Source organism: Carcharodon carcharias, chromosome 6, assembly GCF_017639515.1.
Source record: "Carcharodon carcharias isolate sCarCar2 chromosome 6, sCarCar2.pri, whole genome shotgun sequence".
In the NCBI taxonomy this organism is placed as follows: domain Eukaryota; kingdom Metazoa; phylum Chordata; class Chondrichthyes; order Lamniformes; family Lamnidae; genus Carcharodon; species Carcharodon carcharias.
Genome location: NC_054472.1, coordinates 160,246,881 through 160,267,001, shown reverse-complemented (window position 1 = coordinate 160,267,001; position 20,121 = coordinate 160,246,881). Strand labels below are relative to the sequence as shown.

General features: G+C 41.4%; 1 protein-coding gene across 1 annotated transcript in view; it reads right to left on the bottom strand.

Moving 5' to 3' along the window:
- The window catches only part of LOC121278845 (collagen alpha-1(IX) chain), a 78,457-nt gene extending 67,279 nt beyond the window's left edge, over window positions 1-11,178 (bottom strand). The window contains exons 1-4 of the mRNA XM_041189303.1: window positions 11,141-11,178; window positions 9,255-9,340; window positions 4,576-4,656; window positions 3,684-3,813 (exon numbers count right to left, since the gene is read on the bottom strand). Of these exons, the coding sequence (XP_041045237.1) occupies window positions 3,684-3,813; window positions 4,576-4,656; window positions 9,255-9,340; window positions 11,141-11,178 (335 nt within the window). The remainder of the gene's footprint in view (window positions 1-3,683; window positions 3,814-4,575; window positions 4,657-9,254; window positions 9,341-11,140) is intronic.
- Between the last annotated feature and the right edge of the window lie 8,943 nt (window positions 11,179-20,121).

The window sequence follows — 20,121 nt, the reverse complement described above, 5'->3', positions numbered from 1 at the left end:
TTGGGTAGAGATGAGAAATGGTAAAGGCAAGAAGTGACTTGTGGGAGTTGTGTACAGACCCCCTAAAAGAAACCACATGGTAGTGGGGAGCATAAAGGAAGAAATAGTTGGAGCTTGTCATAAAGGCACAGCAATAATCATGGGAGATTTTACTTTACATATAAACTGGAAGAGTCAGAAGGGCAAAGATGGCCTAGATGAGGAGTACATTGATGTTTTCAGGGTAGTTTCTGAGAACAGCATGTTCTGGAGCCATCCAGAGAGCAAGCTATTCTAGAACTGATATTGTGCAATGAGATGGAAGCAATAAATGATCTCATGATGAAGGCTCCCCTAGGTAGCAGCAACCATGGTATGCTTGAAATTTAGGTTCTGCTTGAGGGAGAGAGGTGTGCGTCTGAGACTATGTTTTTAAACTTTAATAAGGGCATGAATGAAGGTATGAAAGCTGAGCTGGCTAAAGTGAATTGGCAAATTAGGTTAAGGGATAGGTCAATAGAGATGCAGTGACTAATATTTAAGGGGATATTTTAGAATGCACAGAATAGATACATTCCAACAAGTAAGAAAAAGTCCAAAGGATGGACACACCATCTGTGGTTAACTAGAAGGTTAAAGATAATAGCAAACTTGAAGAAAAAGCATATAATTGTGCAAAGACAGGTGGCAGGTCAGAAGATTGGACAGAATATAAAGAACAACAAAGAATGACTAAAAGACTAATAAGAATGGAAAAATCTGAGTATGAGAGAAAGCTAGGCAGAAATATAAAAACAGATAGTAAGAGTTTTTATAAATATTTTAAAAAGAAATGAGTTAACAAGGTGAGCTTTGGTCCAATAGAAAATTAGTATGGAGAATTGATAATGGAAAACAAGGAGATGGCAAATGAATTGAACAGGTATTTTGCATCAGTTTTCACAATGGAGGATACAAGTACCATCCCAGAAGCAGCTAGAAACCAGGAAATGGAAGTGGGGAAGGAAGTCAGAAAAATTGCAGTCACCAGAGAAGTGGCACTGAGTAATTAGTTGGAGCTGTGAGCTGACAAGAGCCTGGGTCCTGATGGGCTTCATCCTAGGGTCTTAAAAGAAATGTCTAGTGAGATAGTTGATGCATTGGTTTTAATTTTCCAAAACTCCCTAGATTCAGGGAAGGTCCCATTAGATTGGAAAGACAGCAAATGTAACTCCATTAGTCAAAAAGGGAGGGAGACAGAAAGCAGGGAAACTACAGGCCAATTAGCTTAACATCTGCCATAGAAAAAATGTTAGAAGCTATTATTTAACAATTTAAAGTAACGCACTTGGATAAGCTCAAGGTCATCAGGCAGAGTCGACATGTTTTTGTGAAAGGGAAATCATGTTTAACCAACTTATTGGAGTTCTTTGAGAAAGTACCATGTGCTATGGATAAAGGTGGATGTACTGTACTTAGATTTCCAGAAAGCATTTCATAAGATGCCACATCAAAGGTTATTGCGGAAAATAAAAGCTCATGGTATAGGGGGTAACATATTAGCATGGATAGAAGATTGGCTGGCTAACAGGAAGCAGAGAGTAGGCATAAATGGATCTTTTTTAGGTTGGCAAGATATAACGAATGATGTGCCACAGGGATCAGTGCTGGGACCTCAACTGTTCACAATTTATATAAATGACTTGGATGAAGGGATGGATGGGATGGTTACTAAATTTGCTGGTGACATTAAGATAGGTAGGAAAGTAAGTTGTGAAGAGAACATGAGGAGACTATAAAATAAATAGATAGTTTAAGTGAGTGGGCAAAGACCTGGCAAATGGAGTATAATGTGTGAAAATGTGGAATTGTCCATTTGGCAGGAAGAATAAAAGCAAAGCATATTATCTAAATGGTGAGAGATTGCAGAGCTCTGAGGTGCACAGGGATCTGGGTGTCCTAGTGCATGAATCACAAAAGGCTGGTATGCAGGGACAGCAAGTAATTAGGAAAGCTAATGGAATGTTATCATTTATTGCAAGAGGAGTTGATTATGGTTATGCTTCAGTTGTGAAGGGCACTAGTGAGACCACATTTGGAGTACTGTATAGAGTATTAGTCACCTTATTTAAGGAAGGGTGTAAATGCGTTGGAAGCAGTTCAGAGCAGGTTTACCAGATTAATACCTGGGATGGTTGGGCTGTTTTATGAGGAAAGCTTGGACAGACTAGGTTTGTATCCCCTTGAGTTTAGAAGAGTAAAAGGCGACTTGATTGAAACATATAAGATCCTGAGGGGCCTTGACAGGGTGGATGTGAAGACGATGTTTCCTCTTGTGGGAGAATCTATAACCAGGATTCACTGTTTAAAAATAAGGGGTCGCCAATTTAAAACAGATGTGGCAAAATCTTTTCTCTCAGAGGGTCATGAGTCTTTGTAACTCTCTTCCGGAAAAGATGGTGGAAGCAGAGTCTTTGAATGTTTTTAAAGCAGAGGTGGATAAATTCTTGGTAAGCAAGGGGGTGATAGGTTATCAGGGGTAGAGGGTAGACAGGATGCAGATTTAAGGTTACTATCAGATCAGCCATGATCTTATTAAATAGCAGAGTAGGCTTGAGGGGCTGAATGGCCTTCTCCTGCTCCTTGTTCGTATGTTCAAATTCTCCACCACCGCAACATGTGGTTTCCAAAGCTCCAAAGCTCTGCCAACAAGGCAAGTTAATAGTAGAACAAGGGCTAGTGCTCTGTGAAAGCATATTCTATTAACATGTTCTTCTATCTTCCTTTATGCCACTATCAGTGCCTTCTTTCATCTTTCACACTATCATTAACACTCTCTTTGTTCTGTGTCCAAGACATCTTTGTCAAATTTCTTCTTAGCTCCCACCTACCCTGACCTTCTATTTTGCGTACCTGCTCCACCCCGTCTTAAACAATATTAAATCCATCACATTTCTCCTCTTTAGCTCTAAAGAAGAATCATATGGACTTGAAACGTTAATTCTGTTTCTCTCTCCAGATGCTGCCAGACCTGCTGCATTTTTCCAGCATTTTCCAGTTTTTATTTCAGATTTCCAGCGTCCACAGCACTTTGCTTTTGAACTGCTCGTTGCAAAGATGGGCAGCATGCTTGACAGGTTAATGACATGAATAAACTAGCCATACCGTTGAGAAGAACTAGGTGATTGCTGGAATTTCCCCAGGATTACTCCCAGTGACTGCTGTGACTTCAATGAAAGATCAACAGAAACCCTTCTTTTCACGCATACACAGCTTTTCTAACACGTTTTTAGCAGAAGTACTGAGGCAAAGCAGGTTCAGTTCCCAGGAAATTCTCCAACCAATGCTGTTGTGAAGCAATGTTTTGTGCATGAATAAGTGGGTTAGAAAGAAATTCTTATTTACCCCCAGTCAGCAAGGGCAACATAACTCACCTTGACAAAGGAAATGTTTTCAAATAACAGTCTCTAACATGGACTTGACTGTGAGAAATTGAAAGAAAGACCATTCCATACGAAACACATCGGTGGACATTTTTGTCATACCCAGATTAAAACAGTGCTGCGTAACATCTTTCATCTTGGGGGCTGCTTTCTATTAGTTTCCCTTTAAAATGAATTTGCAGGAACCAGGATTGATCATTGGGAGAGCTGCATAATTCAGAGCTAATCAAAGATAGTTCAAGCCTTACAAATCCTTGCAGATTTCTAACTATTCTTTCCTACCTTGTTGGAATTTCAAAGTTCGCTTCTCTATCAAGTCTGAAGGCAATCTGAAGTGGTGTCGAACCTTCCACTCTCCTCACACCCCGCAGCGGAATGGTATCCAATTGGAATTGGGTAATCAGATCAAATCCTGAGGGTGTGGGGAAGCAAAAGAATAACAGATGGGTTTGCAATCATTAAATTGTGCATCTCTAATACCACTCTGCCAATTTTATTAAATGGGCTGTAGAACATATATAAGCAATGTTTGGCATCACAACAAAAGAGCAGCCATTACATTAATAGATACTATAGATTTTAAATGAAAGCTTTGTAAATTGGTGGTTACAGAATTGACATCAATCACCATTCACTGCCAAGTCCTATGATTTGCAACCTTTCTAAAAGCTTTTGATTTGCACAGGAAATCTAAATGATTAAAAAATCTGCAAATTATGACACTGCTAATCAAACTACTCTGTGTTTGCAATGATTAATCATTGTTCCTCAATATCATACAGTGGCCAGGATACTGCTCCCAGCCAACCATGTTCCTATATTTTTTGGCAGCAACAATTGTCCTGGGATCAGCTGCATTGTAAGATTTGTGGCAGGATGTCCACCCATATTAGAAAATCCACATGGGACAAAGGGAGGAGAAATAAAAATGTTGCTGCAGGCCCTAGCATCTCACACAGTCAATGAGTTGCCTGATGATTTTACTCATATGTTTACTTTAATTTAGGGTTTCAAAGAGATTTTAACTCCTTCAATTTTTTTATACTCTGAACCTGTCTCAGAATTCACAGCTCGGACTAATTCAAATGTTCATCCTTAGATACAAGTTATGTGCTCTACTGAAAGAGCTATTAAGAGCATTTCTGAGCCAAATTTTTAAAGATTGAAGACTTGCCTGGCAAATCATCTTGTCCAATCCTAATATTAGGACACACAGTGCTGTCATCCAAACCGTTGTAGTTGAATCTGTCTTCCGCTGTTGGATAAAGGAAAAGATAATTAGGCCAATGGATAGTACATTAAAGTTGACAATTAGACACAAATACATGGAGGAGAATTGAGGCTCACCCAGTGTGATGTGCGCCCTGTGCAGGCAGGAGGAGGAGGGAAAGTCAGGGTCTGCGCTCTTTCGCGTTCAAATCTCCCTGAGGCCTCAGGGAGATTAAGTTTAGTTTCAAAGTTCAAAATAAAGAAAGTGAAAAATCATTTACACATGTCCCCTCATGAGACAGCATCATATGAGCTGGGACATGTTTAGCAAATGTTTGAAAAATATTTATAAACTAAATAAACCCTTCTTGGAACCTCATCCCGCCTGTGGTTGAGGTTTCATGAAAAATGCGAAGGCCACCTGGGCTTTTTGCCTGCCCGCCAACCTTAAGGTTGGACGGGCAGCCGTTCAATTTGGTAAATTAGTTAACGGAAGATCGGAATGACGTGCAGTGACGTTGGGGCGCACGCCCGACATCACCGTGCATCATTTTACATTCCAGCGTGCAGGGCTCACCCCCACATGCCAAACAGAAAATTCGGCCCATGGTATTCACATTCTGTGTAATTGCAGAGTTAAGAGTCAGAATGTTTTAGGTTCAAGTTCTACTACAGGGACTTGATCATCCAATGCAGGCTCACACTTCAGTGTAGTGCTGAGGGACTGCTGCACTGTCAGGGGTCCCATCTTCAACATGAGACATTAAACCAAATTTAATCTAACCCCAATCTGCTTACCCTCTCAGATGGATGTTAAAGATCTCACAGCATGATTCGAAGGAAAGAGTTCTCCTGGTTGTGAAGGGCCATATATAAATGCTAACTCTTTCTCTATTTATTTAAATTAAATAGTTTTTTTAAAAGAGGCTGGGAAGTTAGAGTAGTGCATACACTTTGTTTGTAACTACTGGTCAAGGGAAATATTTGTTGTGGAGAATGAACTATAGATTTATGGAAAGCTAGATGGTAATTAAATGAAGAATTTCAATGGGAGAAAGTCACCAGCTGGAATTATAAACAAAGTGTTTCTTTGTGAATGCATTATTGAGAAAGAACTGATTAACAGTCCACAGAGTATAAGGGGAGATTAATTCTAGGGTTCCACAAACTAGGTGTCCTGAAAAAGTAGGAGCAGGTGCAATAAGTGGATTTATGCATGCTATAGATGCAGAATGTTTGAGGTAAGGGAAGGACTGCTTAATGGACAAGAAGATTTTCCTTGTATCCTATCCTAGGGTAGTGTCTATAAACTTACCACAATAATAACCTCTAAACTGTGAAATTCTTAAGAGACTGATTGGAATTGAGCACATGCTTATATTAGAAATATGTGTACAATTACAATTTGGAGCAATGGATGCATTTTTCCATTAACTTCACCAGAAGGCACAGCCAGATACCAACTGCAAACCCACATGATTAATCATGAATTAAAGATCATCTGATTATCCTTGGTAAACATGACCTCTACCTCATGGAGGTGCAAAGGAATTTTCCAGATTTCTTTCTCCTTATTTGCCCAGATAATTTTTAAAATATTTCTTCCCTCTCCCAGGAGATTTATATAGGTGCTGGGGTTCGGATAGGAAATATTTAGTCATGCTGCTCTTGGTATTGTGGGTGTGCTGCAGCTGGTCTTTTCCTGTCTGTCATTTTTGCATGTTTTTTATTCATTCACAGGATGTGGGCTTCACTGGCTAGGCCAGCGTTTATTGCCCATCCATTCTTGCCTTCGAGAAGTTGGTGTTGAGCTGCCTTCTTGAACTGCTGCAGTCCATATGGTGTAAGTACACCCACAGAGCTGTTCGGAAGGGAGTTCCAGGATTTTGATCCAGTGACAGTGAAGGAACGGCAATATATTTCCAAGTCAGGATGGTGAGTGACTTGGAGGGGAACTTCCAGGTGGTGGTGTTCTCACCTATCTGCTGCCCTTATCCTTCTACATAGTAGTGGTCGTGGATTTGGAAGGTGCTAAGTAGCCTTGTGAGTTCCTGCAGTGCATCTTGTAGATGGTGCACACTGCTGCTACTGAGTCTGTGGTGGAGGGAGTGAATGTTTGTGGATGTGGTGCCAATCAAGCAGGCTGTTTTGTCCTGGATAGTGTCCAGCTTCTTGAGTATGGTAGGAGCTGCATTCATCCAAGCAAGTGGAGAGCATTCCATCACACTCTTGACCTGTAACTTGTAGATGATGCACAGGCTTTGGGGGGTCAGTAGGTGAGTTACTCATCACATGATTCCTAGCCTCTGACTTGCTCTTGTAGCCACAGTATTTATATGGCTAGTCAAGTTCAGTTTCTGGTGAACAGTAACCCCCAGGATGTTGATAGTGGGAGGTTCAGTGATAGCAATGCCATTAAACATCAAGGGGCAATTGTTGGATTCTCTCTTGTTGGAGATGGTCATTGCCTGACGCTTGTGTGGCGCAAATGTTAAATGTCTCAGCCCAAGCATGGATATTGTCCAGGTCCTGCTTCCTTTGGGCATGGACAGCTTCAGTATCTGAGAAGTCGCGAATGGCGCTCAACATTGTGCAATCATCAGCAAACATTCCCACTTCTGACCTTATGTTGGAAGCAAGGTCATTGATGAAGCAGCTGAAGACAGTTGGGCTGAGGACATTACCCTGAAGAACTCCTGCAGTGATTTCCTGGAGCTTAGATCGCTAATCTCCAACAATCATGACCATTTTCCTTTGTGTTAGGTATGACTCCAACCAGCAGAGAATTTTCCCCCGATTCCCAATGACTCCAGTTTTGCTAGGGCTCCTTGGTGCCATACGAGGTCTAATGCGACCTTGATGTCAAGGGCAGTCACTCTTGCCTCACCTCATGAGTTCAGCTCTTTTGTCCAAGTTTGAACCAAGGCTGAAATGAGGTGATGAGCTGAGTGACTCTGGTGTAATCCAAACTGGGCATCAGTGAGCAGGTTATTGCTAAGCAAGTGCTGCTTGATAACATTGTTGATGAGTCCTTCCATTGCTTGACTGATGATCAAGAGTAGACTGATGGGTTGGTAATGGCCAGGTTGGATTTGTCCTGCTATTTGTGCACATGAATACCTGGGCAATTTTCTACATAGCCAGGTATATACCAGTGTTGTAGCTGTACTGGAACAACTTGGCTAAAGACGCAGCAAGTTCTGTAGTACAAGTCTTCAGTATTATTGCCTGAATAGTGACAGGATGCATAGCCTTTGAAGTATCTTCAGCCATTTCTTGATATCACATGGAGTGAATTGAATTGGCTGAAGGATGGCATCTGTGATGCTGGGGACCTCTGGAGGTGGCAGAGATGGATCATCCACTCGGCACTTCTGGCTGAAGTTTGTTGCAAATGTTTCAGCCTTATCTTTTGCACTGATGTGCTGGGCTCCTCGATCATTGAGGAGGGGGATATTTGTGGAGTGTCCTCCTCCAGTGAGTTGTTTAATTATCCACCACCACTCGTGACTGGTTGTGGCAGGAATGCAAAGCTTAGATCTGATCCATTGGTTGTGGGATCACTTGGCTCTGTTGATCACTTGCTGTTTATGCTGTTTGGCATGCAAGTAGTCCTGTGTTATAGCTTCACCAGGTTGACACCTCATTTTTAGGTCTGCCTGGTGCTGCTCCTGGCATGCCCTCCTGCACTTTTCATTGAACCAGGGTTGATCCCCTGGCTTGATGGTAATGGCAGAGTGGGGAATATGCTGGGTCATGAGGTTGCAGATTGTGTTTGAGTACAATTCTGCTGCTGTTGATGGCCCACTGCGCCTCATGGATGCCCAATCTTGAGTTGCTAGATCTGTTCGAAATCTATCCCACTTAGCACAGTGGTAGTGCCACACAATATGATGGAGGATATCCTCAATGCGAAGGCGGGATTTCATCTCCACGACAACTGTGCGGTGGTTACTCCTACCAATACTATCATGGATAGATGCATCTATGGCAGGCAGGTTGGTGAGTATGAGGTCAAGTATGTTTTTCCCTTTTGTTGGTTCTCTCACCACCTGCCGCAGACACAGTCTAACAGCTATGTCATTTAGGAGTCGGTCAATAGTGGTGCTACCGAGCCACTCTTGGTGATGGATGTGTGCGAATGACTATGTCAGGCTTTTATTCGTTTAGCCTGTGAGACAGCTCTCCCAATTTTGGCACGAGCTCCCAGATGGTTAATAAGGAGGACTTTTCAGGGTTGTGCCAGGTGGTCCATCCCATTTCATTCCTTTTTTGTGACTTTTTAGTGATTTGATACAAATGGCTTGGCCATTTTTTTTTATTATTCATTCATGGGATGTGGGCGTCGCTGGCTAGGCCAGCATTTAGTGCCCATCTCTAATTGCTAATTGCGCTTATTCAGAGGGCATTTTAACCACATTGCTTTGGGTCTGGAGTCATGTGTAATTTCCTTCCCTAAAGGACATTAGTGAACCAAATGGGTTTTTACAACAATCGACAATGGTTTCATGGTCATCATTAGACTTTCAATTCCATTTTTTATTGAATTCAAATACTGTCTGCCGTAGCGGGATTCAAACCTAATAATAGTTACCCCAGCATCACAGACATCGAATGCACTCTTATTAAACGACATTTACTTACTGCACATTACTGGAGACCAAAGGACTGTCTGTAAGGTTGCCAAAGTGAAAATGCACAGCTTCACCAAGAATTCCTCCTGGTTTTTCCTGGTTCAATAAAAATTACAAATAAAAAGTAATTGTTTAGAAACTATATACAACAATGTCACAAGGTAAATATAGGAAAGCATGCCATTAAACCAAAAATGTCTTCATCATATACACTTGGATGATAAGTTATTGTCAAAGGAGTTGGCTTCAAGGGAATGAGTTTAGAAAGCAACTTTTTTTAGAAGGGTAGAAGAAAATTAATTAGAACTACTTGTTATTTGCATCATGAAGGCATCAGCCACATTACTGGACAACTCATTTGAGTCTGACTAATGTCATGCTTGTAAAGAAAAAAAATTGGTTTGTCAAAACATTCTAATGAAAAGAATTAAAAACAAAAAAACTGCGGATGCTGGAAGTCCAAAACAAAAACAGAATTACCTGGAAAAACTCAGCAGGTCTGGCAGCATCGGCGGAGAAGAAAAGAGTTGACGTTTCGAGTCCTCATGACCCTTCGACAGAACTGGATGTAAGTTCTGTCGAAGGGTCATGAGGACTCGAAACGTCAACTCTTTTCTTCTCCGCCGATGCTGCCAGACCTGCTGAGTTTTTCCAGGTAATTCTGTTTTTGTTTTCTAATGAAAAGAATGCCCATTAAAGTTGTTGATTTTAAAAATAATGTTCATGCAATAAAGAAATGGTGTATGTATCATTTAAAATTTAATCTACCATATGGAAAGTGTCCCCTATTTTTCACATACTGTCACTTTCTGCAAGCTTACGGAGAGCCAAGGAAATGGAGAGTGTAGGGTTGGTTCCCTCTTTAACTTTCTGATATCAGTTGCCTTGTGAGAACAAGCACAACAGAGAATGAGTATTTTATGTGGAGGTGAGGAATTGGGTTGAGTGGCAAAGTGGTGGGTAAGATTTGGGTCCTAAGCCTGCATTGAGTCACTATGTTCTTGGCAAATGACCAAAAGCATCATTGGAAACAACATGGTTGGTCTTGCTCTCCCCCAGTGGGGAGCAATAATGGCAGAAAACAGGGAATTTGTCTGTCACTGTAGGAAGGTAGATATTTTAAAAATTCACAGTTGTCTTATTAGGTCTTTATATTCCCTCTTGTGAAATTATGCTCAATATCTGTCCAATACAATCAAAAGAGCAGATTTTTTAATGAAACTATTAAATATTGTACACAGTTCAAAAAAGTGAGCTATTCAATAATGGCTTTTCGCTATTTTATGAGATTAAGTCTCTCAACTGAAGGACTGCTGCCATCTATTGTCCTGGATGTAACTGACTCCCACCATTTATAATTTTAGCTCTTGTATCAATCTGATGTACTGTATCCACTCCAAGGCTGATAAATCTTTGCTGAGATTCAAACTGAAATCTTCCTGGTCCAGCGGAAACAGGTTTGGAAGTGGGACTCGGAGCGAAACAAGGAAATCTCACTTTAAGGATGGCTTCCCGGCATCTTCCAGCCTCTGAGCACATTGACTCTGATTGGTCGAGGCGTTGCCATGGAGAGTTTCCAGAGAATGATTGCCCTCCATGTGTTTGTTTAATTCCATAAAAGCTCAATGCCTGGACATGTTATTACCAATTAAGTCCACACTTAGAAGTAAATTGGTGACACCACCGGGATCTTGCCAGCCATGGGCGTTGAGATCAAAGCCTGGCAGGTGCCTAGAGGTAGCCTCCCAGCAGCAAGCTGGCAGGGTCAGGGGAGCCTTCTTTAATTCCCAACACCAAGAGCTGTGGGTGCCAGAGGACCACATCTGCAGTCAAAGGCCATCATGTGGATGGGTTCCCCCTCAACACTGATGGCCTGGCAGCTTTGGCTACACTTACTTTTGACAACTGAAGAAGTCTTCGGAGGGTACCACCATCTTGAGGCAGCCTCACAGTCTCTCACCTACTTCAGCAGTGCCCACGTATCTTGGTGGGATTGTTGGCTGCCCACAACCTTGAGCACTTTGATTGATCCTACTGCTTGTGCAGGCCAGCTGCCAACTCTAAATGGATAGTGTCCCCAGAGCCAGCCCATTAATTTGATTGCACAGGTGGTCGACCCTCGGATGCCATCGGGGTACGAACCAACATATGGTTCCAACACCTGAGGTATTCTAAGAGAAGATTCCACAACCCCCCATCTCACCAACTCAGTGTCCACATCTGGAAGCAGTACTCCAGATGGAACCTGACCAAGGGTGGAAAAATGAACAGGGTTTGGTTAGGCGGGGGTTTGAATTCTGAGAAATCTCAGGTCCACAGATAGTCGCTTGGCAATATAGAACTTGAGTATTGCTGAAAAAAAGAGATATGCTGTTGAAACTTTTCATCTTGCACACATCAGAACACATGCAAGAATGCTAAATTTCAAAGGGAGCAACAATGTATACTGCACGAGAAGAGGGTACTGATTGTTTGACTAGTTGACTAATTGATCGAGGCATTGCCATGGAACATGCGCCAGGGAATAATTGGCCCCCATGCTCTTGTTTAATTTAAACAAGGAGTGATGCCTGGATATGTTCTTTCTGTGTGCAAAGGGCAGAGCACCAAAAAGATGTTTACATTACCACACAAATGAGTAATGTGATATATCAATTTCAGTGCCAGTCCAATGCCAGGTACGTAGACCATATGTCCCAAAGACTGGCAGATTATATCAAACAGCATGACCCTTCGGCTGTTCACAATAGGCAGAGTACTGGTCATACTCAACCAGCCCATGCTTACAAAACCAAAAGCATAATGTTTAACGTTAGATGTGATTCTGCGATTGGAGAGCACTTGCTGAACAATCCCAGGTGTTCTAAGATTTACACTAACAAACAATTTAAAATTATTAGTCAGGATCACAATGTGGCTCACTTAGGCTTCCTAGAAGCTACATATATTTATACCCAGGGCTCTGTCCTCTGCATGAAAAAAGAACATGTCCAGGCATTGCACTTTTTTTGAACTAAACAAAAGCATGAAGGACAATCATTTCCTGCTGCATTCCCCATGACAACACCTTGACCAATCAGAGTCGATGTGCCAAGCTATCAGCACCTTTGTCTCACGCAGCATAAATTCTTGCCCCCTTTGAAATTTGACATTCTTGCATCTGTCCTGATGAGTGCATGATGAAAAGCTTCAATTCAGCAATACTCTGAGAAATCTGTTTCCTGACCCAAACCCACCTCCAATCTGCCCATTCCGCCTTCAATTGAGATTGGGAGGTGGGTGGATGACCAACACACACGAAGGACATGGGGTGAAACATTAAACATGATAATGAAGTTGCAAGCCTCATTACCATTCTACTTTCCAACATTAAGTGCGATTGACTGGATTGCCTGTACATCAGAAGATAAGATTTAGGAGCTAAGTGGCTTTACATCTTCCAGGTCACGTCTCCACAATTGGGCACCCTGCCCCAGAATAACCAACAACACCAACAACTTGTATTTATATAGCACCTTTGATGCAATGAAACATCCCAAAGTGTCTCTACTGCCGCCTGACCACCCTCCCAACCCTCCCCCCTCCAAATAACCCTGGAGGCCTCTGGAGCTAAAAATTCCACAGTGTATGGGAAACTCCCAAGTTGTGAGTTCTTCATGAATTTCTGACTGACCTGCGCCTTGTGCTTCAGGTAAGCAAAAATTTAGGAGCTAAGTGGCTTTACATCTTCCAGGTCATGCCTCCACAATTGGGCACCCTGCCCCAGAATAACCAACAACACCAACAACTTGTATTTATATAGCACCTTTAATGCAATGAAACATCCCAAAGCAAGGCTTTGTACACCTGAAGTATCACTTCCACATTTTTGAATTCCAAATCCCATTAGCCTTTTTTGTGCCTGTGAAACACTGTACCTTTTAGTGATTTATGTACCTGAACATTCAAATCCCTTTGCTCCTCCACAATACCTGGTCTCTCACCATAAAGAAAATATCATTTGGCAGATCCAAAATGGTTGACCTCAAACTTTCCCATATTGAACATCATCTGTCATAGTTTTAGCCAGTTAGTTTGTCTATACCCCTTTTAAACTTCCTGTTCCCATCTACATAGCTTGGTGACCCTAACTTAGAGTAATCCACAGTTTGGATGTGCAACCCTCTATTCCTTCATTAAGTCTTTAACATGTTTTCTGTGAAGCTAAAGCCACAGATTACTTGGGAACACCATTTGTCACTCCCCACCATTCAAGAACAATTCCTTTATCCCTATTCTTCTACATTACAATCACTCACTGACCCATATAACAATGGCCATGCTTTTCTGGCCCCACTGCGGCAAGTTTCCCTGTGGCAGATGCAGCGAGTCAGTCAAATCTCCATTGACTTTGGTGGAGCCGAAAGATCCTGCCAGCAGGAAGGGCCAAAAAATCCTATCCAAAGTCTCCATTGCTGTGTGTGTGTGTGTGTGTGTGTGTGTGTGTGTATCACAGAACCTTACAAAATGTCTCCAGACATCCATGTAGAAAACATATATAGACTGTCACCTATACACTGTTAGCAACTTCCTCAAGAATTCAACTCGAGTAGTGAGACATGACCTATCTTTCACAAATCCATGCTGACTTGCTTTGATCTGTTGTTACCTGTCCAAATGCTTATTCGCTTTTTTCTGATAAATCTTAAAACATAACGCTCTGATCAGCAATTAATATCAACAATTTGAGACAGCAATTTTATAGTAACATGGATTTAATCTTTCTATGTAGCCCCAAGACTCCATCGTACACACATATTCAACTCCCAAACATAAAAGTTTGGGTACCCCTGTTCCAATTGAGGCATTGCCAGTATCATCTGTATTATTCAATGTCCAAAATTCATTACCCTCTTCCAACTAGCTTCTTTTTAATACAAAGCAACATACATTTCTCAAAATATGATGATATAATGTTTTCCCTTTCCAAATCTCCTACCAGCCAGAAGAGCTGCTGTAATATATGATTATGATATTGAAATGTGGTATTGGTAAAAGTAGCATGCTTGGGATGAAAAAAATGTGGCTTTGGGGCTATGGTTTCCAAAGTTCTCCAGAATTGAGTATTTTCTTTACGTCACTTCTGGGTCTGTTGTAGACTAATTGATAGAAAATTGGTTGCTATGATTAGTCAACAACTCCATTATCATCACCATAGATTCATTATGCAGCTATTAGGACAGTAGAGGGTCAGCTAGATGGATCTTGTTCTTTTTATTGTCTAACAATTCCTCTGTTCCAATGTGCTGGTCTACCACCTTCTCCACGATAACTATCGATATTATCATGCATAAATTAAATGCACAAGGTGGCAAATGCCAGCTTCCTATCAATACTTAAAATCATGGCAGTAGCGCGTGACAGGTCTTCCCAGTCACCAACACAGAGAACAACTTTGAGAGCCACCAGAAGCAACTGTTCATGACTAAATCCAAGGCCAGCCTCTCATGGAAACAAGTTAAATGAAAAAAGATGGAGAAACAGCAATAACAGAGGAGTGAGGCTTATAAGTAAATTTTCCAGGATATAACCAGATGATTGATGAGCCTGAATGATTACAGGAAAAATCTGATTAGTTTCCATTTTAAAAATCAGTTTGATTCAAATGTTTTCATACAGTGATCCAACTGTAGAGTTGTTTGGACCCAACCAGGAGTGTTTGAATTGGAAGCACACCCGTTTTCCTTCCACGTGAACAAATGCTCCTAATCATACTTATCCGCCTTACTCCCACATCCTTTCATCCCCTTTTCCTTCATCCATCTATACAATCTAAATTAAAATCTGACAGAGTTTCTGCCTCTGGAATTGATCTGAAATTCGTCTACAAACAGAAAATTTAATTCAATACTCAATGTATAGTTTCATCTAAAACAAAAACAGAATTACCTGGAAAAACTCAGCAGGTCTGGCAGCATCGGCGGAGAAGAAAAGAGTTGACGTTTCGAGTCCTCATGACCCTTCCACAGAATTGAGGACTCGAAACGTCAACTCTTCTCCGCCGATGCTGCCAGACCTGCTGAGTTTTTCCAGGTAATTCTGTTTTTGTTTTGGATTTCCAGCATCCGCAGTTTTTTGTTTTTATCTATAGTTTCATCTAATCGTACAAAATCCACAGTTTGATGTGACTAAACTTTAAGCTTAAACTTATGGGCTGTGTTGGTTTCTTGAAAATAATGGAAGTCTTCAAAAGTCATAACAATTTAAAGACCAACTGGATGAATGTATTATCAGAATCTGCAACGTTTAATTTGCCTTTCGTTTAAGTTAAACAGTTCCATCATACAAACAACATGATTTATGGCTTTAGCCTCAATTAACACACCCCATATCCTTTGCCATTTCACATCATAACGTTATTTATATTTATTATTTATATTTATCGGAAGTCCTTTTTTTCTTGCAAATGTAAACTAAATGTACTTTGGATTATATTATATTCCTCTGTGAATTCGCCCTATATGTTGTTTATTGTTAATACTATAAATTGTTATGGGTTAAAGCACCTTTAAGTTTAACCGTGATCGTCACGAAAATAGACATGGCCCATATTAAAGACTGAAATCCACGAACATTCACCGAGTACGACTGTGTTGTTTCAGATTGTGTTCTTTGCCGCAATTATGTCTTTAAAATGCAAATACATTAATTGCCATTATTAAAAGCCATTATGTAGCATAGCTAAATTCTTAACATTGTTTGGAAGTCCTACCTCGATCCATGGAATAATTCCAAGCCCATTGTCGTCTCAAACTGGAAATCAGGCAAGCGAGCAGAAAAAAAACTAAGTACAGAAACAGAAGGCAAAGATTTTAGAAGCGACTCATTTGCGCCGTGCAAAGTTGCGGAAGGACTGCAGTCGCAGAGCGATACTTAGTTGAAGGTGTGCTCGACTGCCCCTGGCAAAAACTGGGACCTTGCGCCATCCCATTGGCTGCCAGTTTCATTAAGAGACCTGGCTGGCTCCAAATTTTCTCAATAAACTCTCCCTCCTCTGTCCCACCACGTTGAGTACAAAGGTAGCCAAGGAAAGGTTTTAATTTGGTTCCCTTTTATGGTTCATTGCCATGGTTGTAAAAGAGATTCTTCATCCACCCTACAATCCAGTTTCTGTTTAATGTATGGAAGAAATTTGCTTTTGATCAGAGACTGGGGGCAATAACATTTGAATAATTGGTATGTGCTAAAGAATGTAAGTGGAAACTCCATTAGGTTTGAATATTTTCCAGGAAGCGAGATAAGATACATTGAATTGAAAGAAAGAACTGCATTCATATAGCACCTTTCTCCACCTCGGGCATTCCCAGATTGCTTTCCAAACAATGACCATCTTTGAAGTGTGGTCACTTGAAATGTCAGAAAGGCAGTAACCATCTTAAGACTGGACTAATGATCTAGAGACAAATCTCACCAAGATAACTGTGGAATTGAAATTCAATTAATTAAATAACTCTGGAATTAAAAAAAGTAATAGTGACTGTGAAAGGACTGGATTGTGAGAAAACCCCACCAAATCTACAAATGTACTTTAGAGAAGGAAATCTGCTGTCCTTACATGGTCTGACCTATATATGACTCCAAACCCACAGCAATATGATTGATTCTAAGCTGCCTTCTGAAATGGCCTAGCAAGCCATTCAGTTGTATGGGAAGGGAAATTAATTCTGGCCTTGCCAGTGATGCCCCTGTGCTGTGAATGGATCAATGAAGTCCACTTGAGAGAGCAGGTTTAACATCTCATCTGAAGGATGGCACTCTGGCAGTGCAGCACTCCCTCAGCACTGTTGAAAAGATGTCTTGATTTAACACTTTATATACCTATCAATTAAAGTCATTTGGATTTGAACAAATGTTTTTTTTTATGCTTTGTGGAACATCTCTGCTCAGTCTGCATGCATGGCCCCGAGCTTCCAGTTGTTTGCCATTTTAATTCTCTGCCTTACTCTCATGCTCACATTTCCGGTTTTGGCCTGCTGCAACGTTCCAGTGAAGCTGAACACAAGCTGAAGGAATGGCACCTCATCTTAGCACTTAACAGTTTTCTGGATTCAACATTAAGTGCAACAATTTCAGACCATGAACTCTGTCCCCCAGTTTGATTCTTTATTTTTGTCATGTGACAGTTGGAACCGTGTTTTTCATCTTTTTGCTTTCGGGCAGAGCTTTTCATTTATCTGCCATTAACACTCACTTGGGACAAATTCTTTGTTTCTTTACTATAACCTTTACTACTTCGTTTGCTTTTTGTTCCATTACATTTTTGTCATTTAACCTTTCCCATCCTCTGACCTTCCCTTTTGTTCTTCCTCCTCCTCCCCCTTTCCACAGAACATAACCCATCACATTTCCACCCTCCTTCAGTTCTGAAAAAGTCACATTTGACTCAAAATATTAACTCTGTTTCTCTCTCCACAGATGCTGCCAGACCTGCTGAGTATTTCCAGCACTTTCTGTTTTTATTTTTGTTAATTTTTTAATGGTTTCCTATGATTTACTATGGACATAATTTCAACAGTAGGATAACAGTATATCTCACTTCCATTCTACTGCACTAAAGCTCACCTAACGGGAACCCAATAAACTAAGGAGGGAGAGAAGGCTGAGGCGAAGGATTTGAGATAGTAGGAAATAATGATTTAGAATAGGAATTGTTAAAAAAAACCCATCTAATTCACTAATGTTCTTTAGGGAAGGAAATCTGCCGTCCTGACTGGGCCTGGCTTATATGTGACTCCAGACCCAAAACAATGTGATTGATTCAAAATATGATAAATCTTGACCAAAATATAATTAGAAATCTGGACCTGTGAAAACTCAGTAAAATATTGACCATATTGATATCAGTAAAGGAATTAATGATAAGTCAGGTAGCTAGAAAAGAGCTGAAGTCTGAAGGTGAGCCATGGGAACCTCTATCAGATGCCAAACTTGTTCTGCATCCTACCCAGGAGTGAAAGAGAGGTGTTGCAATGTATTCATATTTTGAACAGACTTGCACTTTAATTGAGCTAAAAGTTGTTTAGAGAAGCTCTTCACTAACTGACTCAGCCATAAATAATAGCAAGATCTCAGATTTTGGTCCTGACCTGTGCTCAATTAATTGCCCTCATCTGAGTTGGTGGCAATTATAGTGTAATTAACTCATTACCCAGTATAATGGGACAAAAATCAACAAAGAAGGCCACTCATGAATGTTCTGTGACCCCTGAGGAAAGAAAGCATGTGTGAACGTCAAATAGACATGATTAATGTTAGCAGTGACTTCCCCACTATTTCTTGAGAACATCATTGTTTGGACTTGCATGTGAGGAAGAGTAATTTGTGTGCTGTTCCAGAGGTGGAGCTGCATCACAACAAGGCTTTAATACTTTCAGGATAATAGAATGGAAAGGAAGAGTATTTTCAGAAGTAAAAAGGATTTTAAAAAGCTGTTCAAGTGAAAGGAAAAAGGAATTTAAACTCAGAGAGATAGTTTTAGCAATGGAGGGCATTTTGGAGATCCATTTGAGTTCAGAGGGGATGTTGTAAGGTGGAGCCATTAAATGTAGGGGATAGTGTTTCTTTGCTCAAATGTGGGAGACATTTCAATATCATAAGACAGATACAGATGAGAAAATTCACTTAGCTCATCTTACTTAGCTCATCCATTCAGCAAAAGAAGTACATTGCCCCAGACATTTAATTTAACTCTTGAATTAATCCAAGGTGTTCAGCACCACTAATTCACCAGGAAGAGCAAACCAAGTGTTATTCACTATTTGAAGTTCTTCCTAATACCTGCCCAAAGCTTTTCTATCGTCAATATTTAACAAGGTCTCTGAGTTCTATTGTCCAAGTAGACTTTCATGTGATATTCCAGGGACAGTTTATTTAGGCGGGCACAATTGGCGGGTCCAGGATTGGCCGGGAAATGGACTGTCAACCGCGATTGGCCGCCGACTGTGATTTCATGCTGGCTGGCCAATTACCGGCCAACCAGCGAAATGCTCAGTGCTGCCAGGGTGGGGCAGGAGGAGGGCGGGCACTGACATAGGCACGGGTGTGGGTGAGCATTGAATGAAGGCTCCCTGAAGGCACAGAGCTGCCTTAGGGAGCTGAAGACTGGACGGATAACCCGGCATTGACCTCGGCACCGGAAATGACAATGGCAGTTGTAGCCCTGTTGACCCTGCAAAGTCCTCTTACTAACACCTGGGGGCTAGTTCCAAAATTGGGAGAGCTGTCTCACAGACCAGTCAAGCAACAGCCTGACATAGTCATCCTTATGGAATCATACCTTGCAGATAATGTGCCAGACACCACCATCACCATCCCGGGCATGTCCTGTCCCACCAGCAGGACAGGCCCAATGGAGCTGGTGGCACAGTGGTACACAGTTGGGAGGGAGTTGCCCTGGGAGTCCTCAACATTGACTCCAGACCCCATGATGTCTCATGGCATCAGGTCAAACATGTGCAAGGAAACCTTCTGTTGATTACCATGTATCGTCCTCCCTCAGCTGATGAATCAGTGCTCCTCCATATTGAACACCACTTGGAAGAAGCGCTGAGGGTGGCAAGGGTGCAGAATGTACTCTGGGTGGAGGATTTCAACATCCATTACCAAGAGTGGCTCGGTCACACCACTACAGACTGAGCTGGCCGAATCCTATATTATGTAGCTTCTAGGCTGGGTCCGTGGCAAGTGGTGAGGGAACCAACAAGAGGGAAAAATATACTTAGCAACATCCTCAACAAGCTGCCTGCCGCATTGAGGATACGCTCCATTCTGTTGTCTGGCACTACCGCCATCCTAAATGGGATAGATTTTGAACAGATCTAGCAACTCAAGTTCCATCT